General features: G+C 49.7%; 1 protein-coding gene across 1 annotated transcript in view; it reads right to left on the reverse strand.

Moving 5' to 3' along the window:
- NUAK1 (NUAK family kinase 1) overlaps positions 1-27,522 on the reverse strand; it is a 72,408-nt gene that overhangs the window by 42,511 nt on the left and 2,375 nt on the right. The window contains exon 3 of the mRNA XM_077761962.1: positions 26,382-26,694. Coding sequence (XP_077618088.1) covers positions 26,382-26,694 — 313 coding nt within the window. The remainder of the gene's footprint in view (positions 1-26,381; positions 26,695-27,522) is intronic.

A 27,522-nucleotide genomic window follows, 5' to 3' on the forward strand; every position in this document is an offset into this window, starting at 1 on the left:
TAACTATGCGTCAAGGGACCTTATCTCATTTAATCCTAACTACAACCTCAACTGACACAGGAGGAAACTGAGGCACAGAAAAGGCAAAATCTGCACAAACTCATACAGTTTGTAAAAGATCGAGCTAAGACTTCTCCTGGGGCAGCTGAAGCCCACAACCTGCTGATTCTAGAAGCTATGGATAAAGCTGGGGTGGACAGCAAACATGACAAGTGACAGAAACTCTCAAAGCTCAGTGTGAAAGGACCCCTCCAAGCACATGAAGTTTTATAGGGTCATATGTGAGGTCTCGGGGGGCAGAATTGGGGGGGGCTGAGTAGCAGGAAGAAACATGACCATAAACACGGCATTAGCCTCACTTAGTAGGAACAAGCTTGCATTCTAATCCTGGCAACAGGAGCTGGCAGCTTCCCCGCCATTCACAAGGTGTGATCTCATTCCCGGCCACGTTCCACAGGACCAGCAGGGCACCGAGTCAGAGCCTGGGGATCTTTTCTCACCAAGGGGCCCAGAGGCCGCTCGCAGTGGAGTTGAGCAGCCAGATGAAGGCGGAGGCCGGTGTAGAGCTTTCTGCTCTTATCTGGTGGATGCTCAGAGTTCGGGGCAAGGCACAGGTCCACACTGGCCACACAGATCCAAAGACACCAGGATCACCAAACGGCTCCCATTCAGAAAGGCTGTGCACAGTCATCACCACGGTGATGCCACCCAGGAGGCCATCCTGCAGCCAAAGCCCCTAATTAATTAAATGACCCCCAGCTCTTTGTGAGGAGCCCGGCCAACTCCAGACAGCACTCGAGCGAGTTGCCATTATGCAACCGGCCCCACAGGGACCTGAGCCAAGTCCTCCGCGGGGCCCATGGGCCTCTTCCTCTCCGGCCTGTTGATTCATGTCATTACATGGATGTTTTTTCAGACAGAAGCAGGTTGGAAGCCAAGAGTTGTAGCAACAGGCACTGAGGAGATGCGCCCGACGCCAGGGAGCACGGCGCGTGTAAGGAAGAGCTTTTTCTTCAAAGCACGGCATCGCCCGGGTACCACCACCAGCCCTTGAATCCTGCAAAAGGTTCTGAGAACACAATCCTCTGTAAGTCAGTTCTCCATCCTCGATTTCCCAGAACTCCCCACCAGAGATGAGGTGTCCTCAGACAATGCTGATCTTTCTTCCACCGTGAAAAATGTGTTCTATTTCCAGAATTTGAACAGCAAATCAGCTGTTTATCCGACGGGGCCCGGGCCTGCTCAGGAGGAACCCATAGAGGCCTGGGATGCTTTTTATCTACATGCACAACGCTTCCGTTGCTCTCCACGCCCCCTCTTCAAGGACTGGGCTAAGCGTGTCATTATTACATGGGGTGGTGCCACAAGGGAAATGGAATTCATGGCTCGGAAATCATGGGCACGTTTACACTCCTTGTACTGTGCCGGGGTTTGTAAACACCAGATAGTGGTCATGGCTGACCAGGCAGGAATCGAAGGCAGGGGGTAAAAAGGCCAGTGGAAAGTTAGCAACAGCGGCCGTGGCAAAAGCAAGCAACAAGCCAGTTCAGAGCACATAATCTGATTGTCTGGGAGGACAGTTCCTCCCTCAAAGGGTGGGGAGCGAGCACACCACCTGCATCAGACCCCAGCAGCCCAGGGGGGCTGGGGGCACTGACTGTCAAAATATAGCTTCCGGACCCCACCCCAGATGTACTGAATCCCAGCATCAGCAGGTGCTACAAACTTCTCAGGTGATTCTGCCGCACTTTGAAGCATGAGAACTGCTTTTATGTTAAACCGGAGTTAATGTCGCCATGTTGGCATGTCTTACGCTGTAACCCAAGCACTGAGCACTCATATTAAACATTAGATGACAGCGGGGAGCCTGGGTGGCTGAGTCGGTTAAGCGTCCGACTTCGGCTCAGGTCATGATCACAAGGTTCGTGGGTTCGAGCCCCGCATCGGGCTTTGTGCTCACAGCTCAGAGCCTGGAGCCTGCTTCAGATTCTGTATCTCCCTCTCTCTCTGATCCTCCCCTGCTCACGCTGTTTCTCTCTCTCTCTCTCAGAAATAAATAAAACATTAATAAATAAATAAACATTAGATGATTAATGAAAATTAACCAACTGCCCGTCTATACAGAGGGGGACTGAACACTAGCCACTTTCCCAAGGGGACTCTGCGACCCACATTAACTTAACCTCTGGCAAATGGAAGGTCTGCTCCCATGCTGTGAGGCCCCGGAAGCTGGCTGCTAACGGGTTACTTCATGCTCTGCACACAACCTGGGGCTTCCCCACCTGGAAAAGTAAATGTCCCCAAAGGAGGAGAGAGGAAGTAAGCCCCAGAGCCCGTGTTCTGCCTGCTCTGTGACAGAGGCTCTAATGACCGACCCCTAGCCCCGCTGCATGAAAAGCCCTCTGCTAGCACAAGAGATGCTGCACAGAGCACAGCAGAGTCACAGAGAGATGGAATATGCAGGCCTGTTTAGCTGGAACTTGGGCGGCCAGGCAGCTGTTTATTTTTGGACTTTCACGTTTCCGAAAGCCAAATGCAACACCAACTCAGAATTCTAAAGTGCAGCTGCTTTTCTTCCAGATTCCAACCGTCCTGGGGAGGGAGAGGAAGGGCCCGGCCGGAGGGTGGAGGTTGGACAGCCTCGACCGGTAGCATCCAATCACTCTGACACCATTCGCAACCCGGCTTGGATAAAGCTTAGGGTTGTGTAACTTGTATTTATCAACCTCCGAGCCCAGCAGAGCTGCGGCCAGAACTGCTAAGAAATCACATCAGCACCTTGGCCTTGCCCTCAGTCACGGCAACTTGGCCAGGCGCCCCTGTCCAGTGGTACTCAGGCAAGCCTGTCATTGACTCAGTTTCTTCATCTGCAGATAAGAGTTCCAGCTCTCATCAGATTGTTCCAGATCTTATCAGATTGTGTGCCGGATGGAGGGCTGAGGAGGCAAAGAGTCACAGGGCATGAGGTGTAATGATCACTGTTACATCAGATGTTAGAGCTGCGAGCACCTCAGAATGCTCTATGCCAAGCCCCTCATTTCACAGGTGAGGAAACTGAGTCCCAGGGAGGTGAAAACACAGGCCCATGGCCACGGAGTTAATAACAGCACTGGAGCTACAGGAAGAATCCAGAATCTCACTTTGGTCTGGGATGAACAATCCAGGCAAGGAGGGCTAATCAAATTCCAACACAACTAGCAGCAGGGCTAAAACGGCCACCCAAACGTTAGCCATGCCTGGGTGAGGCAGGCCCCAGAGCAGCCAAGCCCCAGACCTGCTGCGTTAGCAATTTGCCAAAATGGAGAGTGAAGGATACTCCCAAGCGTGCTGGCAAATTAGGGCCTGTCTCACGGCACGGACACTATCTCACCTCCATCTAAAGCCAGGGGACTGTCCTCCCACAGACATGCCCGCGGTCTTTAGTCCAACTCGGTCCAAACCTTGTTCCAATTTCTGAAGCCTGATTTGAGATCACACGTGGAGAGGCAGACTTGGGAGGTTTCTATCCCATTATTTCTTAATTCACTGAAAACAGTGCTTTTAAATGTTAACTTCAGGTTGCTACTGAATCACTCACCTTGGAAACAATGCACAGGGGCCACAAAAGACCTAGGAAACACAATCAGTTATCCAAAGAAGGGGCAAAAAAAAACAAACAAATTTGTCACTTGAATTTAGCTGATCCAGGTGAGCAGAACAAAGAAAAAAAAGTTTTTTGAATTTCTTAAGATGGTGATGTATATAGAATGTACAGCAAAAAAAAAAAAAAAAGTGTGGCTTTAAATTATATTGCGTGTTTTAACTGTGGATGATTTTATAAATAAGTGAAAGGAAAGATTCTTCAGACGTTATTTTTAATCCCGACAGAGCTCCTATTCGGAAAGCTGAATCATGGCAATCAGAGTGTGCAAAGATACACCGGACAGGTAAGGAACAGTGGATGAGCTACAATCCAGATGAGCTACAATCCGTCCCCCTGGGGGCTTCGTTCGGCATCTCCTCACAAACCAGTTTCTTTTCCTTCCAAAGGAAGCTCTCATTGTCCATTACCCAGAGAGTGAGCAGGCTGGGCCCTGCCCCAGAACCCATTGCACAAGCCACCCAGATGCTTCCCAGCCCACTAATCACCCGCCTCCAAACCCGCCAGGCAAGCCCGTCACAGCAGCACCTCCAGCTCTGTGTGCCCAGCCCCAGGCGATGTCAGCCTGCCCCCAGGAGCACGCTCAGTCCCCAGCCAGCATCTCCGGCACCCATTAGGCAGGTTACCTCCATGAGTTTTGTCCAACACCCATCACTCAGTTCCTACCCTCACGGAGTGGGGGAGGGGGCTGTGGTTCTTACAGGGACCCAAAGAACAGCCTGGGCAGAGACCGTGACGCTTCTGGACACCTGTGCTTGTCATTTTCTCTGCCGGGTCCCTCCTCACCCTATCACCTGCAATTAGCTTCTTCAGCTGACCAGCTCCTCCAGATCTGTCCCTACCAGGAGCCCCCATAATGCAGATATAGGTCTACGTTCTGAACCTCGGTTGCCATTCACACAGAGACCATTTCCGTTTTTCTCACCTGACCTCCAGTGCCTTGCAGGCAAAGAGCTGTGACCCTGAACATTCTGCTAGGTGAAATAAATCAGATAGGGAAAGGCAAATACTGTGTGATCTCACTTACACGTGGAATCTAATAAAGCAAACCTCATAGAAAGAGAATACGCTGGTGGTTGCCAGGGCCCGAGGGGTCAGGAAATGGGAGGTGTTGGTCAAAGGGCACAAACTTCCAACTGTAAGATGAATAAGTTCTGGGGACCTGACGTGCAGTGTAATGACCACAGTTAACAATAGTGCCTTATGTACTTGAAAGTTGTTAAAGAGAGGAGATCTTAAATGTTATCACCTTGCGTTAAACCGTGTGTGTGTGCGTGTGCGCATGCAGACACACACACACAATGATAGTTATGTGAGGGGATGGAAGGGTTAACTAAGGGTTAACATTTTGCAATATATACATGTATAAAGTCATCACATTCTACACCTTAAACTTACACATGTTATATGTCAACAATATCTCAATACAGCTGGGGGGTGGGCAGAAAGAACCCTTAAAAACTGTCAAACCAGGGGTGCCTGGGTGGCTCAGTCGGTTAAATGTCTGACTTCGACTCAGGTGACGATCTCATGGTTCGTGGGTTTGAGCCCTGCGTCGGGCTCTGTGCTGACAGCTCGGAGCCTGGAGCCTGCTTCCGATTCCATGTCTCAGTCTCTCTTTGCCCCTCCCCCACTTGTGCTCTGACTCTCTCTGTCTCTCAAAAATAAATAAATGTAAAAAGAAAATTTTTTTTAATGTCAAACCATAGCCATCTGCCACTGATTCTTCTTTTCTTTATCTCTCAAGTGTTGAATCCCTACTTGTCCTGGAATCACAGAGCCAGACCTTGTCTCTAAAATGGAGATAACATGATAGTAACTTAGAAATGCAGCCTTCAGGGAGTGATTAGGTCGTGAGGGTGAAGACCTCAAGAATGGGATTAGTGCCTTTAGAAAAGAGACCCCAGAGAGCTCTCTGGTCCCTTCTGACAAGCGGGGACAATGTGAGAAGATGGTCCTCTATAAACCAGGGAGGGAGCCGTCCCCAGACACAGAATCCCCAGGCACCTGATCTTGAACTTCAGCCTTCGAAACTGTGAAAAATAAATTTCCATTATTTACAAGCTAATAAATAAATCAATAAAATGGAGATAATAATAGTACCCACCCAGAAGGGCTGGGAGATAACTTACAATGGCTGAGAGCAAACCTAATAATTACTGGTTATAAGTCCTGACTTGGGCCAGGCACTGGGCACCACACTGTTTCTCAACCTTTCACTCATTAAATTCTTGCAAAAATGTCATTATTTCTGCTTTCTCCATGAATATAAATGGAGTCTGAGGGAGGTGAAGTAACTCGCCCGAGGGCACACAACTAATACAGAGGATAGCTGGGTCTCACTAAACCTGGAAACCGTATTCTTAAGCTCTGCACCACAGCCACAAAGCAAGTGCCTCAGTGCCAGGCCCATAGTGGGTATCTGATAAACATAAGCTGCATCAGAGTCTCTGAAGATACCACCCTACCCCCACTCTAAGTCTTGTTTTAAGCTGATGTTTAAATGCTTCCATCCTCAGAAGCACATCCGTTGGTGTTCCTTGCTTTTCTCCGTGAGCCAGGCCAATGCACTTGGGCAAGATGCAGAATTAGGAGGAGGGTCTGGGAGGTGTGTCCCCCAAATGATGCAATCATGAGTCAATTCTCTAGCAAGCAATTTTGGGAAATCTGCTCCAGATAAGGCACTTGTCCAGGCCCTGCAGAACATGACCCAGACATCGCCTTCAAGTTGCTCATAATCCAATTGGAAAAGGAGGTGGACATGGGTGCTCCTCCCTGTCCTGCACCCATTCATCCTTCTAATGGCAGAAACACGCTGACTCTGCTCTGGGGATGCCCTTAGGTGCAGTTTTAAAGAGACTGTCAGTGGAGATAAAGCACCCTCCCAATGCCAGTGAGTGGAGCCATGGTCCTATAATTTGGCTAAGAAGATGCTCTTTCCCCAGAATTGAATTTTGAGTGGTTTGAAAATGGCTGGGGCATTCATCCCAACAACAATCTCTGAAGAGATCATCCATTCGCAGTGCCTCCTACTTACTCCCTCAGGGCTTCTTGGGTTTTTTCCTTCCCCCAGCCTGGTCCTGTGGGATACACCAGACCTTATAAATTCATTTTCTCCTTAAATGAGTCACAGAGTCCATTTCTGTCATTAGCAGCCAAGGCCCCTAACTTCTACAGGGAGATGTCAATGCATTGGTGTGAGAAAGAGAACAAGGTAACAAAGTAGGCAAGCACCCGTGGTGTTGTGGGCTAGAGAAGCCAGGGCGGGTGGCTGGGAGCAGGTGGGATGGGGGATGGGACCAGAAGATACACAGGGTTTGGCACAGACAAGGAGACTACCAGTCAAGATACTTCGCCCTCCTCGGGTCAATAGGTAAACACATGACCCTAAAGTTTGGCCAAAAAGATGCTTTTTCTAGGACTCTAAGACCCTTCCCTGAAAAGTGTCTTTCTGTGAGGTCACAGGTGAACTGGTGTATGTGTGCCGAGGTGGGGCCTCCTGAGAAGCCCTCCCATGCATCACCCTCCCCCACATCTACCTCTGCGCCTCACTCACACTCCTAAGTAAGACCAAAATTGAGTCTCACTTTACTCATTCATTTTTCCATCCCTAAAAAGGACACATCTCCACTGTCCCTTTTGCTCACACATAGTGCATGCCTTACACTCAGTCACCTCCTCCATAAAATGGGCCATGTCTCACTTGACTGGTATGAGTCAAGATGCCATCCTCAGGAACCATCCAGATGTAATTTTTACAATAATCCCCTCTTACACCACAATAAAGCCGTATCCTATTACTGTGCAGCTTTGTCTTTTTTTTTTTTTTTTTCTGGACGATTGGGGGTTCAGTAAGGATCATTTTGACCTATTTTGGTTGGAAAAGTCTAGCCATTATTCTCTGCCAAAGAATGTTCACATCTATAAAATATTTACCAGTTGTTGTAGACTGAATTGTGTCCCCCAAAATTCACACATTGAAGCCCTAAACCCCAATGTGACTATATTTGAAGGCAGCACCTTTAAGGAGGTAATTAAGGGAAAATGAGGCCATAAGGGTGGAGCCCTGATCCAACAGGGCAAGTGTCCTTATAAAAAGAGGAAGAGACCCCCCCAAGAGCATGCAGACACCCACAAAAGAGCTGTGAGGACACAGTGCAAAAGTGGCCATCTGCATGCAGGGAAGGGAGGCCTCACCAGACACCGAACCCTGCCGGCACCCCGATCTTGGATGTCTAGTCTCCAGAACCATAAGAAAATTAATTTCTGTTATTTAAGCCACATGGTGTATGGAATTCTGTTACGGCAGCCCGAGCACATGAATACGCCAGTCCTCGTCTATGCTACCTAGATCGCAGTCAACCTATAACCCAGCTAAAGGGAGGATCGTTCATGGTCAATACCACGCAGAGCAAACAGAGCCTATAGGACAGAGGCCCTCACTGCCTCGTTCACCCCTGTGTCCTCAATATCTAGGAAAGAGTCTGGGACAAAGGAGACGCTGCATGAATATTTGTTGTGTTGAATTTAATCAGACATGATGAATATAATGTCATCTTAACTTCTGTAAGGAGGAGAACATCCATCCACTACCACCAAGCTGGCCCAGGATCTACAAGCTGCTAATGTCAGACAACCTCCCCAGACAATATCCCGGATTCCACTCCAGTCCACATCACCTCTGTGCCTGCGGGTAAGACCACAAACCCCTGGAAGCAACACCAGGGAGTGCAAACGACCCCCATATGCTATGTTAGAAATGCTGCCCCACTTTCCTGTACCCTCCCCACCACACCGTGCAACAGGCTACTCGTTTCGCAGGACTGGAAAATTGAAACTCAGAGAAAGGGACTCCCTGAGCCCCCACTGGGTCATAAATGCAACATGCAAAGGTCATCCCAGGTCCTTGGATTTGGTGGCCGGGGCTGCCCCTGCTGGGTCACACCTGTTCCTACATTTCATCAAACCTCCAGAACCATGGGGCAGAGAAGAAAGAGCCTGAGGCCTGGCATTGTGACTCTCCCTTCTCCAGAGGTTCGGCCTTGGGGAGAACTAGCTCGGATATCAGACTGTTCAGATTTCGTGGACGAGCCGGCCAGGGAGTAATCAGAACAACTTGAGTGCGCGGCTAAGCGCGGACAGCCCTTCCTGGAGCGAGCCTCGCCTTTATGGCAGCACTTCATAAGAACTTTTCCCTTACAACAAAACTGTCAAATCCAGCAACCACAGGCCAGAAACATCCCAGCTGAACCCCACCAAGCTGCTTTCTGATGTACTGTACACACAAATACCAATATTCCCCAGATGTTCTCTATGTAAAACATTTGGTTTGAGACACAGCCCTTCTTTCCCAAAAACCCTTACATTTGTTTAATGGACTCATACAGTTCAGCTAAAATGTCCTGGATCAGACATCTGAGGCCAGCCCGGGTCTGATGCAAGCATCCCATCTGCAGAAAAGACGAACAAGTAAATAAGACAGTCTTCCCCAAGATTTACACTCCCTGCATCTTTAAGCAGGTCATAAAATGTAAGCTATGTATGGATAATAATGCAAGTTGCTTTCAAGTGTGTTTCTGAGTCCATCTCGGTATTAATCTAAGACTGATGTTCAAACAGAGAGGGGGTCTGGCGTGCCGAATAGGATGCCACGTTCTGCTTCTTACTCCCGCGGAAAAGAAGTGTAAAAAGCTGTCCTTGGAGCACCCTTGAGGTAAAGGTAAGGTCTTTTCCTGGTCTTAGTTATTCAAATACAGCAGTATCTCCTTCATTCCAACGCCACTTCTCCCTTAACCCACACTCTAAAACACAGGGAAGAGATGGTGAAATGGAAAATGTCCTGGACCCAGCTTGGCCACGTGCTCCCTGGGTGACCCTGGCCAGCCCTACGCCCCCCACGATGGTTCATCCTGTCACATGAGAAAACGGAAGTTCACAAAAGTCACTCTCAGGGCCTGTTCAGCTGTGAAGATTATACGAGGAAGGGAAATAAACCCTTAGGAAAGCCACCCAAGAAATGTCATCAAATCCATGCACTGAGCCCCCACAGATGGTAACCCACAATTTTCCTACTAATATTTATAACAAGCGTGGTCACAGCAAATCTTTGGGGAAGTGGAAAAATGGAAGTAGAAAGCCGCCAGAGGCAGCCCCACTGATAGAATCAAGACAGGATTACTAACGTTACCTTTCAGCTTTAACTTGTCTGTGTCGTGTGAGCTTTCGGTATTGGGCACGCATTATTTTTTCTATAGGGAAAGAAGAATTTTATCATTTAAAAAGGTCACAAAAAGCAATGAAAGCTGATGAGGGAGAAGCCAGACAAACTACAAATTGCAGACACGAGAATTCCAAAATAAAGTTCTGAAGATCATTTAGGAGAAGTTCCCCAAAGATATGGAGGGGAAAAAAAGGTCTAACTTTCAAGGTACTTTGTTTTAAGAAGGAAAGAAAGCACAAAAGATTTCCATCATAAATGGCTATAATTTTTTTAAAAGCTTGGCTCTTCAATGGATGAGCTTCAATTACCTGCAAAAATACACTAAGATTTCTCTCTGGTGGTTTAGTATGTCCACTTACCCAGTGCATCAGATTGACCCGTATCCTCCATTTCTTTGACTGGGACTGAGGGCCGGTTGGACACCGGGGACTCCCTCTGCTCCCCCTACACGCTCTGTTAAGCCAATTGCCCACTGTCATCCCCGCCAAGATGACTGCCCCAATATGGCGGCCTCTACAGTCCGTGGAACTCCTCATTCTCCAACAAGGCCAGCAAATCGTGACGTGATTATAAGCCCTTCCATTCTAGGGATAAAAAGCCCCAGATGGCAGATTTTACTCTCTCACTGCCAAGAAAAGGCAAAATACAATAACACAGAGAAAATGCCCAGCAGTGTGCTCAATGATGCTAAGTGCTCCAAATTACTTTTATTATTATTGTTAACAAATAGGCCTTACGCAGAGATATGTGTAAGAAAATTACAGTGAAACCTTCAAAATCTTGAGAGGTCGAGAGGACAAGGTCAGAGGGTAGAGGGAGAAGGGGCTGGGAGAAGGGGACCAGCTGTGGCTTCTTTCAAGAGGACATTTCAGGTCACCCCACTAAAAGAAATCCCTCCAAATGTACTTCTGTAGCCCCCAGGGAATCGATTTTGCAGCATGGACCTATTTCCCTGAAATAAACAGACACACAAAGGTCACTACAACTGGGGCCTAGAAAGAAAACAAGCCAGCTGCCGATTTACGGGCAGCCTCTGATGCAACAGAGCAAAAGGTCCCGGCCCAGGTCCAGTGGGATGGCCTCGGACACACCAGTGCTCCCTGGAGAGAGCATACCAGGGGAAAGGCTCAGGGAGGGGACTTGCCTTCTTGTGGGGAAGGTGCCCACTTGGCCAGGCGCTGATGGGGGCGTCCTCTCAGGAGTGCAGACTGTCTCTCTGCAGTCAGCGTGCGCCGGCCACGGGCTCTCAACTCAGTGCATGACGGTGACCTTGGGGAACTGTTCAAAAGTGCTGATGCCCGGGCCCCATCTCCAGAGAACTTTCGAAAGGTTATTCTACTGCGCAGCCAGGACTGAGAACAAGTGGTATAGTGGGAATTGCCCTCAGCAGAGTCGGATGGACCAGAGTTAACCCAGGTGCTTCCTTGACCCCCATGGGCAGATCAGCTACTGTTTCTGATCATCAACTTCTTTAACCGCAAATTGGTAGTTAACATCACCCCATGACAAAGCTGCTGCGAAAGAAGACACCTGTCAGCTGCCCTCCTTCAGTCTTACAGGAGATGCATATGGAGTGCCTGTGTCTATCTTTCTATCTAAGTGTCTATCTTTCAAGATTCTCACAAGTGAGTCAAGAATTCTGGGCCGTTCCCCACCCTAAGGGGTTTCCTGAATTTCTAAGTGGTTAAAAATGGTGGGGAAAAGGCCCCTATCTCACACACACACACACACACACACACAAACGCACGTACGCACAGAATCCCTACCAGGTGAAACAGGCATATAGTGGAACTATGTAAAAAACTGGGAATCACAAGCGGCAAAACTAGAGGGAACACATAGTTTGTAGGATCTGCTTTGCCTTCTCTGTCCAGAAGAAAACCTATCCCGGGTGTGACACTTTCTCAGGAAGCCCCTGCCCGTCCCCCGTGTCCCCTGTTAGGTCAGGTGCAAGTCTCTTACACCTGCAGCACCGTGCAGGGCTGGCACGTAGTGGGCTCAAGGGAGTATCTGCCAAATGAATGAGTTACTTCTGCTCCTTGAGGCCAGGAATGGGAATTGTAGCTCAACAGAGCTCATGATACCCACACGTGTTAATCCCCTCAACAGGCATTTCATAAACACACCTGAACTTTGATTCCAAGCAACTGGCAGAAAAGGATATAAAGACCCATTCAACATTCAGGAGGCAGGTGCTCAAAGCCCAGTGACTGTGAACAACAGCGTCACAGACTTTCAGGGTCTGAATCCCACCTACGAGGACTGCAAATGTGGGCAAGTGACTTAATTTTCTGTCCCTCGGTCTAACCACTGTAAAATGGGAAGGGTCACGGTGTACACCTCTTAGAGTCACCACGGGGATGAATTTAGGTCAGCGATTTAACATGCTTAAGCTACAGCCGGGCACGATTGCTGCTATGTAATTGTTTGCCATCATTATTATCCCATGGGAGGCTATCAGGCAAAGAGACCTCAAGCTTCAGGCCCAATATAAGAACCCAAAGGTCTCAGGGCACTTGGTTATGACACGAGAAGGTGTGCACTGAAGAAAGTGGGGCGGTGTATCCAGATGAATACAGCAACTAGCTACCCATTATCCAGAGCTGTGTTTTTCAAAGTAGAGACCACGAACCAGCCCCATCCCGTTCACCTGAGCTGCTGGGTTAAAATGCTGAAGATTCATTCCCGGGTCCCCCAAAGTCCCACCCCAGCCATGCTAGATCTGACTCTCTGGGGTAGATGCCAAGGATGTGCATTTCGACAAGCACACCCAGGAGATTCACATGACACTGCAAATTAAAGAACCACTGGATTGGCTAAGCTAGAGGATCCGAGTCTGTATCCCTCCTCCCACCGGAGCCTCCCACAATGCCTGATACACAGAACCTGCTCAACAAATACCAGGTGAATCCACTCAATGGTTACACCTCTCTTAAGTGTTGGTTCAATTATTTGAAGTCCCACTATGTGTAGGTTAACACATGCAAAGCAATGCTTCATTCTAAAAATCTTTACTGGGTGCTTACAACATACCAGGCAGTGTTCTAGACCCAAGATACAGAAAACATGATGAATGAGGTTGCTCACAGGTAATTACAGAGTGACAAGCACTGCGTATGGAGCTAATAATGCCAAGTAAGGGGTGGCACGCTGCTCTCATTTTTTTTTTTAACATTTATTTATTTTTGAGAGAGAGAGTGCGCACGAGCATTAGCGAGAGAGGGGCAGAGAGAAAAGGAGACACAGAATCCAAAGCAGGCTCCAGGCTCCAAGCTGTCAACACAGATCCCAATGCAGGGCTTGAACTCACGAACCATGAGATCATGACATGAGCCAAAGTCGGATGCTTAACCGACTGAGCCATCGGGGTGCCCCCATGCTGCTCTCATTAAACTCCGCATCTAGAGCAGTGCTGCCCTTCAGAATTTCTATGATGATGTGCTCAAAAAAAACATTCTGAGCACTGTCCAATGACAGGCACTGGCCACAAAGGGTTATCAGGCACTTAAAAGGTGGCTCGTGTGACTAAGGAACCGAAATTTTCATTTTAATTGTAATTAATTTTAACAGCCACGTGTGTCCTAATTAGACAGTGCAGGTCTAGAGGCAGGACAAGAAATGTAAACGGGAAATGATAACACAGGCAGTATGTACTAGGAGGCGGGGAGGCGGGGTGGGCGCCTAGAGCACCATGTGTTATCAAATGCCTCTCACCCAATTACCAGATGCCCTAATGTTCCCTGGCTCCAAGAATTGAAAGAACAAGGTCAGGTACAAGGCATTGTGCTCAGGCTGGAATTTTTATAGCCCATGATCAGTTGGAAGAGGTATGCAGCCCAGCCAAACCCCAGAGACTGCGGTTCAGAAACACACCACCGCCCGCAAAGCCTGCCCACAGCTGCCAGAGAGATCTCCCTCCACCCGCCACTCTGTTGTCGGTCGGTCATTCTGTCCTTGGCTGGAACGTCCCACTGGGGCCAAGACACTGCACGGATTTTATGAGATTTCTCCGCTTCAAGAATAAGGACGAAGTCAAGCCTCCTAAATTCCACCGGAAAATTGGTGGCTAATCCAAACATTTCATAAAATTAGAACTCATTGTAGGGCTGAAAGGAATTCAGGCTGCGCCGCCACCAGAGAAATGCAAGATATTTGTTATAATTTTTTCCTTCGTGAGCTGTTTTAAGAAGCAAGTGCGTTTTCTGCTTGAAATAAAGAAGGCATGTGGGGTGGNGTTTTGTTTTCTCTGTGGTTTGCAAAAAGCATCACCAGATGACAAATGGCGGAATCCTGCCTGACTCCCTAATCCCACAGCTAGCAGAGATAATAAACCTGCTTTCCCAACCTCGGCTGCATCTTGTTTTTATAGAGACGGAGTCTTTCCTGGAACATGGTGCTTCTGTGCCTTAATTTTCTTCTTGGGCGTTAGCTTCAGAACTTTCACATGCAGAGATTTTAGTAGCAAGAGAGAGATCTGAATCATTCATTCAGGCACGCGTGTGTGCATGCACATCACCGACGTTTACTCGCCAGGCACTGGGCTAGGCGTTCGGGATACACGGGTAAGCAAAACCGACGAAAACCTCCTGCCCTGGCAGAGCCTGCATTCTAGCATTCTAGCGAGGGAAGACTAACAAGGAAGCCTCGGTGACTGCCACTTTAGACAATGTGGGCACAAGACACAGACTCACCGGAGGCAGACTCTGGAAGAGACTGGGAAGGGGGCTCTGGGAGAGCAGGAACCGCATTGTCTGACCGCACTCTCTATCACCCAGAGCAGAGCAGTGGCTGACACACAGCTGGCCCTCGACAAATAACGAATCCTGACACAAAAATCTGTCCCAGAACCCTCATCTTACACACAATTTAGATGCACCTGCAGCAGGGACAGATCTTGCCCCAGGTCACACTGCTCCAGTTATGGCAAGAATGGGATGGACCCCAAGACTCCTGATACTATGCACTGACTCATAACACCCCCAAGCCATTCGGCAAGCATGTGTTGCATTCTTGTGTGTGAGGCCCTGAACTAGGCACCCGGAGAACATAAACGAGAAAGACAACCGAGATCATGGAAGAAAGTTCCTCTAGCTACCATGTTCACAAGCTTGGAGGCCACTTCTCTGAGCCTGGGTTCAGTGGGTGTTCACCATCCACTGTGGGGGGGGGGGTAATAAAAAAACAGAGCAGGAGGCTCCAGAAGCTTCCAAGGTCCCATACCCATGAAAGGCTAGGGAACCCAGTGATTATGACCATGACTCTGAAGTCAGATAGCCCTGCCCTACATCCCAGCTCTGAGACTTTGGGCAAGTCATTTGATGTTTCTTTTTTTTTTTTAATGTTTTATTTATTTCTGAGAGAGACAGAGATAGCATGAGCAGAGGAGGGTCAGAGAGAGAGGGAGACACAGAATCTGAAACAGGATCCAGGCTCTGAGCTAGCTGTCAGCACAGAGCCCGACACGGGGCTCGAACCCATGAACCATGAGATCATAACCTGAGCCGAAGTCGGACGCTCAACTGACTGAGCCACCCAGGCACCCCAAGTCATTTGATGTTTCTAAGACTCTTCTTCCTCATCTGCAAAATGAACATGATAGAGGAGAGGAGAGAAGGCATGTAAAATACTCATAGTAGTGCCTGGCACAAACTTGTCACTCAATAAATGTTCCTGCTATTAATACTGTTAGGGAACGGACCCTCCATCTGCTTTGGACCTTCCTACACATTCGAGAAGGTGGATGGGACTCAGTGGAGATTTCCATTTAATTCCTCCCCTCTCTAGGATTTCTGCTATCAGCTGCTTGCATGCCCATTCACAAACTTGTCCCCTCCCTCAACGTCCCTTTCTTTTTTTAAGTTTATTTACTTATTTTGAGAGAGAGAGAGAGGCAGAAAGAGAAGGAGAGAAAGAGAAACCCAAGCAGGCTCTGCACTGTCAGTACAGAGCCCAACATGGAGCTGGAACTCACGAACTGCGAGATCACAACCTGAGCAGAGAATCAAGAGTCGGACGCTTAACCGCCTGAGCCACCCAGGCGTCCCCTGGACGTCCCATTTGATTCTGCCTGTCAAACAGATATCGTAGGATCAGGAAGAAAATGCAAGCTGGGGTTCTCCCTAGAGCAAGCACATCCTTGCCCTGCCTTTCCATTCAAACATATCTACATGCTGGGCTCGGAGCTCACCTAGTCAACGGAGTGTGAGCCTCTTCCCTCCCACCACTTCTGCTAGATGAAGGAGAAGTTCACTTTCAACTCTGCTAAGAACCATTACAAGGTAATTATCCACCTAGGAGGTATGTTCTACTATTACCATCCTGTTTTCCACATGAGAAAACTGATAGGTTCTTTGAAGGTGAGAATTTTCTATCTCACACAGAATCTAGCACAGAACCCACCTCACAGACATGCTTGAAAAAGCAGTGCCTGCCTTGAGCTGAAGGAGAGTGTATACAGATCTGACGGGACCAGAGAACGGGGAAGGTAATGACCTCCACACGGGAAGACTCTCCTTACACTTGTCAAAGCCTGCACCAGACAACCGGAAAAGAGTTTTGAGAAATAAAGAGACTTCCCTTCCCCTGCAGCAAGGAGTCCTTTTGGCCAAAAACCAAGCAACAGGAAATGAAATCTACATTTTACCAATTCCCTTCAGTGAATCCCAGCTTTCTCCTCCTGAGAGCCTGGGAACAATCTGTCTCAGCCCCTCGATTTGCAGGTAAAGAAATGGGTTCAACACTAAGGTAGCTACTTCAAGTGACACACAGCACCCAGGCTGCCCGGGGGCCAAGGACAGCCAACACCCTGGCCTGCCTTTCCCAGGAGGGCTCCTTCCAAGAACAACACTTCCGGAGTGTTTATTGTGGACCACACACTTTTCCAAGACCTTGACACACGGCCCATTTATCCTCACAGCCACTCCCATGTCACAGATGGAGACACTGAGCCAAGCTGACCATTTCAAGGTTACACAGGAGGTTCGAGCAGGCTCTCAAACCCAAGCCACCCCCATGCCCCCTTTCAGATCCAGAGACTGGATCGTCCACTTCCTTTTCACCGTCCTGTAGAAGACGCAAGAGTGTCCCTTGGCAGTCATGTCCCCTGGCAGTCAAGCAAATCATACCTGAGTTGAGCCCAATTCATGGTGGGAAGGCAATGGCCAGCAAGGATTCCAGACCTGCGGCAATCAGAGGTCTTGGTGGCTTTGGAGTCACCTGAATATGAGGAGCCTGACACAAACAGAGGGAATGGGGAGGAGAGGGAGCCCTTAGGAAATTCTAACACAAAGAAGCAACTCCCTCCTTCACCCTGGGAAATTGCCCTAGGGCTCTCAGACACTGGAACCCAGCTGCCCCCCTTCGCTCCCAGGGAAGGGGAACCCTACCGCAGATGCCTCCGAGCAACACCTTCCCCGGGAAACTTCATGCTGTCTCGGTATCTCTGATGAAAGTAAGCGACGTGGAATTCTCCTCTTGAGTTCACAAGGCAAATCACGATGGTGTTTTTTTCCAGACATACATGAACTCTGCACTCCAGCCGGTTTACAATTCTTAAAGCCCTTGATTTACAACCCAGGGAGAAAATGTTTTGCAAATCTTGCAAATGCACTTTGCATCTAAAACTTGCCTCCTCTGCAGAGCTGATCACCAGGGCTTCTCAGATGGGGGGCTGGGGTCTCTTGGAAAGATGGGAAAGTATGGGAGCAGCCCAAGGAGGCAGGGGGGAGGGGCAGCTGCCCAGGGTGGGAAAGTCTCCCCGCCTCCCCTTCTCCAGCAGGGGTGCAGAGCTGCAATAGAGAGGCACCTACTTGATAATGCTAGGCTCTCCACACCTGTCCACACAGTGGTGAGGAGGATGGTGACCCAGAAAAGGAAGAGGATGGGGACCCAAGAGACCTTTCCTGCTGCCTCCCATGGTCACAGAGCCCCCCCTTCTCAGGATTGCTGCTGCACTCCCCATTCATTCATTCATTCATTCTCACTGAGCACCTACTATAGGAAGGGCACCAGGCCACAGGTCAGAACGCACCCCTGCTTCCCTTCTAATGGGGGAGAAAGAGGAGGGCATACACAGACAAATCATCAAGCCCACACAGTTTATATGTTCTTTTTTTTAAAAAAATATTTATTTATTTTGAGAGAGAGCATGCCCACAAGAGAGGGACAGAGAGAAGGGTGGAGAGAGGGAGAGAGAGAGAGAGAGAGAGAGAATCCCAAGCAAGCTCCATGCTGTCAGTGAAGAGCCTGACGGGGGGCTCAAACCCACAAACGGTGACATCATAACCTGAGCAGAAATCAAGAGTCAGACACTTAACCGACTGAGCCACCCAGGCTCCCCATAGTTTACATGTTCTGAAGGAAACGGACAAAGGGCCGAGGCAGAGGAATAAGGAAATGGGAGTCTGGACACCCAGGTAGGAGCCTTGAAGGACGTGGCAAATTCCATGTTTAGTCCCCATGCAACCCATGGCAGGGTTTTAAGCAGAGAGAGTCAGGATCCAAGATAAGAAGACCACCAGGTACCCTATGAGGTCCTTTTCACCAAAATAGTGACACCAGCCCTTGTTTGCAAGAGCCTGCTAGGTGCCAGGCTGTGCATCCAAAGCTTCCAAATCCTCTCTCTCCTACCAACCCCACTTGGTAGGATGCTGGCAACCGTACTTCCTAGACGAGGAAACAGAAGTTCAGAGACAACATGCGGCTTGCTCGGGATCCTCCAGCTGACTTTGAATCCCAAGTCCATCTGATCCTACAGCCACGATTTCTTCCTCTGCACCTCTCTGATACACTACCTTGCATGTTCCCAGATTATTCCAGATGTATTACTCACACGCCCCAACTAAGTTCTCAGGATCTCGGTGGCAGGACTGGTCATATCCTCCTCTGAAATCGCCAACAGTCCTGAATGCTTAGTACGTGCTCATTCAACACATCTGCTTTACCGCCAGACTAAAAGGAAAAGAAGGTATGTCAACCCCCAACATATGTTGTGTCTTTATTATGTGTTTTTACTATGTCGTGTCTGAATATCACATTCAGCCACAGAGCAGTGATGAGTGGTGGCTAACGAGGAGAACACTGAAGCCACCCGCCAGGTCTGCCAGGTACGGATGTGCAGGGCGCTCAGCGGCGGAGGGTCAAGTGAAGGGCGACCAGTTCTCCTAGAGCCACCAGTCTGGGGGCTGCTTCAGGCCGGGAGGGGAGCCTTTTCATATTCACTCGCCGAGAGGGAGGCCGTTTTCTAATTCAGACAATGTCCCCTTTTAGGGCAGCAATAGCCCCAGATGCACCCGCTATGCCTCTGTGCATCTCCTCCATGCGAGGCACGGGGCTAAAGGCTCGGCCACATCACATCACCTTCTTGCAGCTTCTCAACAGTCTGGAGGATAAGAGCCATCATAAGCCCCAGGTGAGAAAACAGAGGCCTCAAGGAGAATAGTAACAATTGTCACTAATGTCACACAATTGTCGGGTGGTGTGATGGAATGTGGCTCCGGGTGTTCTGTCTGCAGCCTGCCACACAGGCCACTGCTTCCTACTTCTTGCACAACATCGGCATGAGAGTTCTGTGGACCCACAGATTGGGATCTTGACGGCCTGACGTTTATGGGCCTCCGCCCTCCTCCCTTACTCCCCGCCCACTCCCTGGAGCCCCTGCTTTGTTGCTGTTTTGTTTCTTTAATGATAGCTTCATTGAGATATAATGTTCATACCAAATTTCACCCGTTTGAAATGTACAATTCAGGGACCTTCGGTATAATATGCCCAGATTTGTGCAACTGTCATAATTTTAGGACAATCTCATTACTCAAGAGAGAAACCCAATGCTCATTAACAGCTACTCTCCATTTCCTCCCAACCCTCTCAAGCCCTAAGCACCCACCCATCTACTTTCCATCTCTATGGTTTGGCCTCTTCAGGACATTTCACAGAAACGGGATCATGCCGTATATGATCTGTTGTGACTGGCTTCATTCACTGAGCATAACGTTTCCAAGGCTCATCCGCATTATGGCACGTTTCAGCATTTCATTCCTTTTTATGGCTGAGTAATAACCCATAAGTATTCCATAAATGCAATTATGGAATGGATCAGATACAATATTCCATAAAGAAAAAGAATACACCACGTTTCATTTATCCGTTCATCAGCTGATGGACGTTTGGGCTGCTCTTCCTTAGGGCTCTTCTGGATCACACCCCTGGGGACATTCGAGCCCACGTTTGCATCTCTCCTAGGGAGGCCGATGAGTGGACCTGCCCATCCCCATTTTAAAATGCAGTTAGAAGTTTACCGAAGGGCCCCGCTGTGAAGTCAACATCTGGCTGCTCCTGGGCTGCTTCCAGAGAATGTTATCAATACAGCCAGACGCGGCTCACGGGTGGGTCATCTGGCCGAGCCCCTCCTATGCTGGGGCCTGGGATCCTCTCATTCCTATACTGTGTAGTGTCGTCTGGGCCAGCGCGATGATAAATGCATTCTGCTTTAAAACAGATACTTCACAAATCATAACTTACAGATGCTCCAGGACTTTCATGTGGGAAAGACAAATGAGACTTAGGCTGTCTGACTCCAGAGCCACTGAGGACAGGAAGCCATGGCCAGGAAGCCGACAAGCCCCGGACGGACGTCTCTCTCCCTAACGAGTGCATGAGCACATGTAACAGAAAGGGAATCCGTGCAGAGAACGGTCGGCCTGACTTTGCAGACTTTGCTGTGTAACCGGCCATTCATTTCCAGCCATTGTTTTTTTTTTCTTCCCAGCAAATCAGAAAGCTCCTGGAGGTCAGACAATGACCTACAGCCTTTCCATCTCCTAAGATCCTCCCTTGCTCAAGGCATTCACTTCAGTTCCATCCTACAAGACTTTGTTGAGGACCTACTATGTGCTTGGCACTATGGGAGGCAGTGACAGGAGCTAATAAGACAGGGCTGTCCAACAGACAAGATACTTTGCCCCAATCCTCCTCTTCTGCGGCTTCCCAGAAGGATGTGAGATGTCCCGTGTGGTGTGGGTACATTTCTATCTGCAGACAGGGAGGTGAACCAGCTGACCTCTCCGGACCGGCGAGGGATTCCAGAATTGGAGGCTACTCAAGGAACAAAGAACTCAGTGTGTGTCCAGGTAGAGAGCTCCCTGACTTGACCCATGGCCCAAGAAGCAGTGTGCCAGAAGCAGACATATTAACGCGGTTCCGATCCTTATCTTCTCATACCTCAGTTCTTGCGAAAACCTCCAGGCTACCCTCCCCGCTCCAAGCCAGCACACCAGACTGCTGGGCTCAGAGCCCCGCTGTGACCAGAACCCAGCTCAGCCCACCTAGGGGAAGAGATTCGGTCAAGGTCTCTGCATTCACACTGCCTGGGTCCAAACTCTGGCCCTGCTGCTGCGTGTGACCTTCACAGTCACTGACTAAGTTTCTTTGTCTAGAAAATGGTATGATGACAGGCTCATTATGAGAATTAAATCAGTTAATATGTACGTGGCAATGTATCTGGCCCATGCACTCAGAAAGTATTAGCTGCTATTACTATGATCAAATATTATTATTGCTACCCCCAACCTATCTTGTCAATCTTGCCTCCCGCTGCCTCCCAGCACAAACCCTGCATCCTAAGCAAAACGGCCTGTTCACACCAAAATCCCCCTTTGCCTGAAATTCGCTGCATCTCAGTCTTCTGAAACCCAAATCAAGGGTCATCTTCAACATCAACTGCCCTGGCCAATCCTCCACTATGCCATGGCTCCTTCCGGAACAGCACAGAGAAACCCCCACCCCCACCCCCGGGAAAAGAAACACCCCATGGCTGGTCTTCTGACACCGTGAGCAAAGAACCACGCCCAAATCCAGAGGCTGTGCATTGTGCAACATAAAGAAGGTTCTCCATTCCTGTAGCAGCGGTGGGTTTCGAAACAAACTACTTGACATCTTTAGCTGTATGACCCTGGGCAAGTTACCTAACTTCCCTAAACATCATTTTCCCAGTCTGTTAAATGGGTCTGGCTAGAGTGCACACCTCTCAGCGTTGTTGCGAGGGTTAGATGAAAGGAAATGTCTGTAAGGCAGTTAGCACAGCATGTCACACCCCAAGCTTTCAAAAATATCAGCCAGGAGTAATCATAGTAGCATTGGCAATAGGCAGAGGGGGTGTTCCTGTCCAGGACTGAACTCAGCTGAATGTACTAAGCTTCAGTGAGCTACATTTCAACGTGAAAATCACCTGATATAACCCAGTCCTACACAAAAGAGGTACTCAGACCTAGTGACTGCTCACTGCCTCTTCTACCAGATGGGTAGCCCGGTGGGTCTCCATCATGCCTGTGTCCCAACAGTGCACACGGAGAGAAGCCCAGGGGAGATGGTAATAAATCTTGGTTGAACTGCACAGAATTAGCTCAAAATCTGTAAGGACATATTATCTTTGCCACTGGACTATGAGCTCTTTAGGAGCGAGTATCACATCTTGCTCTAGTAAAGGCTTATTAAACAAGTGATGGAATGATACCAAACTGAGAATCGGATTTGTTAGACCTAGCTCGGTTACTTCCTGGCTGTGCAGCTGCAGAGAAGTCACTTAACACTTCTGTGCCTTATTTTTCCCATCTCCAAGGGGAGAAGTTTGGACTGCACGTTTGCCAATGTCCCTTTACTCCTTGAAACCAGGTTTGGACGATAGTTGCCATATGGTACCCCAGCCACTCCCATGTGACAGCCACACTCTGCCCACTGGCCCGCCACTCCCATGCCAGACCCCTCCCAGAGACCTCGCCCCCTGCTCACACCACACAATGCACCGCTCAGGAGAGAGAACCTGGTGCAGAGGGAAAGTTGAACTTGGCCCCTGATGGTGAGGTACTCACATGACACCTCTCCTCAAAATGTAGTTTGTTTTTGGGTTTGGGTTTTTTTGGCAATAGTCTGAGCAGCCTGAAGGTCCAGGCAGTTTGGCTCAGAGAAATTGCATGCCGTGTTATGCCACAGGGCTCCACTCAGCAGCCCTGCCCCGAACTGTATCAAAACAAAAGTTGTGCAAGAAACAGAGCCCAAATTCAAGGCTGTAGAAACGCATTCAGATCCTATCACAATCTGGCTAATTGTCTCGGCTTCTTATGGGCACACTTTTGTGTTCACCTTGCATTCCTTAATTAACCTGAGAAGTCGACTGTTTTCCTACCACTCTCTGAGAGATACAAGACTAATTTGTCCAAAGGGCCATGACTCTCTGACGGTCTTAAAGTCTAAATGAAAGTTCGCATGAGATGAGGAGAAAAAAGAATCTGCTAAAGGAAGGAACTAAATTGGTGAATTTCCCTTTTTGAGGCTTTCAATAGATGATTTTATTCAATTATTACGACAGGTCCATGAAACTGGTACTCATGGCAGCCCATTTTACAGATGAGGAAGCTGAGGTTTCAAAGTTACATAGCCGGCACAAGGTCACAGAGCTGGCGAAAAGTCAGGATCTGGATGTTGGCCAGCCCTTGTGCGAGAGTGCTTCCTTGTCGGATGTGTTCATCTCTGGAACAAGCCACTTGGAGCCCTTGGGTCATGGACACCCTCAGGCAGTGGCCACAAACCACATTTGGGAATCAGCGGGGAGCACAGCTGGACCAGGCCAGGCAGGGTGGGCCACCCCGAGCTCTGAATCCTGCAACTCTCTTCGGAAGTGGCTTTCGCAGAACGTAGGAGATGGTGTTGTGCGGTGCTCCATTTGATTCAGAAGGCCCTTCCAGATTAGATTAGTGCAATTAGAAGCCACAACATTTTCATTTTTAAAGACTTCTCTGCTTCAGAGCTGCTTCCAACAGGAGCCCTGATTCCAGAGTATCTCCCTCCCGGGACACCAGCTACTCACTCTGGCAAAGCAGGTTCAAGCCCCCACTCCCCTTGAGAGGACGTGGGTCCGAATGAAAATAAAACAGCACTTCAGATGCTACCCGAAGACTGAAAGGCAGACCTGAGACAGTGCTCTCTCGGCTTTCTTCAACCACACCCCCAAAAGCAAGGTGTAGACATTTAGAGCATCCTTAGAACCAGAAGCAAACTCCATTCCACACTGCAGACAAAAATTTCTTGCTGCTCTTGACAGATTCTGAGTCACCAAGCACTGTACAGGCGAAAGCGACTTGCTGACCAATTTTTGTGTGTGTTTGTTTTACTTTCTGTTCGGCCAGCCATAGGGAATTTTCCACCTGACAATTCCTGTTTCTCACTTAAGTTCTTACACCATCTGTGAGCACTGTGCTCAGCAGGGGGAGGACTCGGGGCCAAGGAGGCCTTCCCATCACCGAGCCTCAGTTTTCCCATCTGGTCAATGCAAGGTTCTCAACACATGATTCTGCTAACATTCTAAGCTTATCTATGAAATAGAAAGCAGTTTGAGGATTTCCAGCTTCTGAGCCGGGATCTGCTACCGGACTCAAAATCTTCACATAATTTTTTAGTAAAACAAGAGATTTAGCTGAAATTAATAGCACAATGGGAAACAACCAGGGCTGGACAATAACAGAGCAGGACTGGTCTTCCCGGCTAAGAAAGGAGCCTCTCCCGTTCTCAGGGCGCCCCCTACTGGCCGTTCGACTAAATCCCGACGGAATGTTCACAGTTTCTGCAAATAAAGGGAAAGACACCCACCAAAAGAGAAAGGCAGGCGCGCGTCTACTGATGCAATCCCTTTCACTCTGGTCTCGTCTACGGATCAGGCAACAAGACGAATGCCTGACAGGAAGCCCCAGGGAAGCTCAGAAAGGTGTCTGCTATAAGACGAGATTTCATTCTTTCAAACAGCGGCAGCTCCCCAGCATTCGGGCTTCTGTGTCCCCAGACACACCCTTACCACTCAACCCCTCACAGGCTCACATCTCCAACCTGCAGCTCCAGCCACGTCTGTTTTTCATTATTCCGCTTTCCAACTTCCCAGCGCGATTCTTCAACAGCTATTAAGACAACACGAGCAAGGAGCGAGGCTTAGTTCTTGCTTATTCAACATCCAGCCTGGGGAATATCACCTCAGAAGAAAAGCATGAATGAAGTGCACGTTTCTCAGCCTCTTCTTCCACCAACCTGAAAGTGCGTTCCTCAAAGGACATCTTTACAACCGTCTCTTTAGAATTTTCAACCTACAAAAAAGTGGCACCTGCCCAGAATGAATTCTGAACCCCTTGCTGGCTGTAGGATATGTTTATTGGAGACGCCTTTTAAAACACAATGCACAATGTCTCAAATTTCCAATTAACCTATAACAGACTCTTTTTTTTTTTTTTAAGTTATAGAATACAGTTGGATCAACCCAAACCGTGAAGCTTAGGATGGGGGAGTTATCCAGGTATCCAAATATTTGAGAATTTAGGGGCTGAACTTTCTGACTGGTACCCCCTCCTCCGCCCAGAACTGTTCCTGTACAGATTGAAAAGAAAAATACCAACATCAACCTACCGCTTCACTCGACAGTTCATTTTGCTTTTTCCCTGTAGTCATCTGTTAAGTTTATAAGCAACTCTGGGCCCCAAAACTCGCCGAAAAGCGCACACAAGGAGTATCATAATTAGTTCCCGACTTTGGCCCTAAATCGATTAAAATACATCTGATATGCTTCAAATCAAAGAACCATGTTAATTTTCTGCCACACGCCGCACAAAATCTTTCTGCAACAGTCTCTTTGAACCCAACCCTCTAGCCACAAGCGGTGTGGATTTCAAGGGCCTGTTCTGCAGAAAGGAAAAACGACAACAAACCAAGTTCAGGACAACGCAGAGACCCCAAGGCACTCAAGGCGCTCCAAATGGGGCCGGGACCCAGGAAGGGTTTCAGCGGTCACAAAGAGTGGGGCTGCTGCGCCAGACCCCTAACGCAAGTCAGCAGCCCTGCTACCAGGACCTGAAAGGCAATGGAGTCGGCTGCAACTCAGCATCGGGGTGGCTACCCATGCCCTGGGCATTTCAGTCCACCCAGAAGCGGGAGGCAAACTGTCACCACGGCGCAGGCATGCAGCAGCCTTCAACTTCTGCTCCCAGACCTTCCCTCTTAAAAACAAACAAACAGAAAAATAGGCAGGAGTCCGCCCGCCCTTGCAGCTACAGCAGCACCAGGGTGATGGGGAGTGGCAGTGGGAGTGGGGGTTCGCATTCATCGACAGGACACAGGGCTTGGGGGGCCACCTCCCCGCTGAGGATGCGGGTCTGTTCGGAGTTAGAGCAGCGAGGCATTCCAGGGCTGGGTCTGAATGCGTGCCCGCGAGGGAGACCTCCACGGTCCCAACGTTGCAAAGTGTTTGCAAATCATAAACACTACTTTGCTGCTGGGAGAAAAACCCCCAAAATATGCGCAGACAGGATGTAACAAGTGTTTCGAGAGAGAGACACGCCTGAACCACGGGGAGCTGGGGAGAGAATGAGTCTGTCTGGGGGTTCCCGGGAAGCCCCTCTCCGAAAAGAGAGTCTCGGTGCCCGAGACCCCCACCCCCAGNTCCGGGTCGGCAGCCGCGTCCCGCCCGCGCCCCCCGGGGTTGCCCCCACTCACCACTCGGCCCGAAAACCTCTCGGTGGCCCTCTTGACTTTGCCGTAGGTGCCTTTGCCGAGGGTCTCCTGCAGTTCATAGCGGTGCTTCAAGTTGTGCTTGTGGTGATGCCGCTTCACCCCGTGCGGCTTCCTGGCNGCCTCCGAGGCCCCCTCCTCCGGCTGGGGCGGCTGCCCAAGAGGGGGGGGCCCCGACCCCGGCCCCGCGCCCTCGCCGAGGAAAGGCGGAGTCGGGGAGGAAGGGAGGCCGGGAGGCTGAACCGGGGGCCCGCCGCCGGACTGCCTGCTCTCCGACACCAGCCGGGGCTCCCGCCGCCTGGGAAGGGAAGACAGTTGGGGGCGTGGAAGAAGAGGTGGGGCGCCAGGGGCGCCAGGACCGAGTCAGGCGCCCACCCTGCCGGCAAAGGCGGCCTTCGGAGGTGGGCGAACCGGGGACCTCAGACAGAGCAGGGCCAGAGCCCTCTGAGCAAGAGGCGCCCCGCAGGCCTCTTCGCCCCCTTGGGCCTTGGGAGTTTTCCTCTAACTGAAAGGGCCAGATCTTGGAGATGGTAACGGTGACTGTACCCCGCAGGCCGACGGTCGGGGGAAGCGGGGTCCCAGAGCGATGAAGCTGCCCCCCCCCACACCCCTTCTCCTAAGAAGCTGCGAGGCAAGAGAAAAAGAGGTCCTGGGGAATTATTATATGTATAATGGTGGTATATGTATATACCAGTATACCAGACTGGGGTAGGCAGCGTGAGGCATGAAGAATGTCTGGTGCATTGTACAGACCGCCTGCTTGTTCGTTACTTTTTCATCCGCGAGCCGCTCTCGCCCTTCTTCTCAGGTTCATCCCTTCTGGGTCCCTGCTGTCTTCCCCAGGTCTACCCCTTATCACCTGACCCTGGGCTCCTGCAACAGCCTGTCCTGCCTGGACGCCCCCTCCCTGCTGCCGGAGAAATGGCCCGAAATGCTGCCGTCGTCCACACTCCAGCGCTAGGCGTCCTTATCTGTCCCAACTTCTGTCCATCTTCTGATGATGACATAAACCCCTCTCTGCCCCTTCCTGCCTTCCCCAAGAGCACACTGGTCATTGCATAATACAAACAGGAAGGCCATGTCTGTTCAATTCTATTCTGTCCTCCACACTTGCTGGCTTCCCCCC

Source organism: Crocuta crocuta, unplaced genomic scaffold (assembly GCF_008692635.1).
Source record: "Crocuta crocuta isolate KB4526 unplaced genomic scaffold, BGI_CrCroc_1.0 scaffold193, whole genome shotgun sequence".
In the NCBI taxonomy this organism is placed as follows: Eukaryota; Metazoa; Chordata; class Mammalia; order Carnivora; family Hyaenidae; genus Crocuta; species Crocuta crocuta.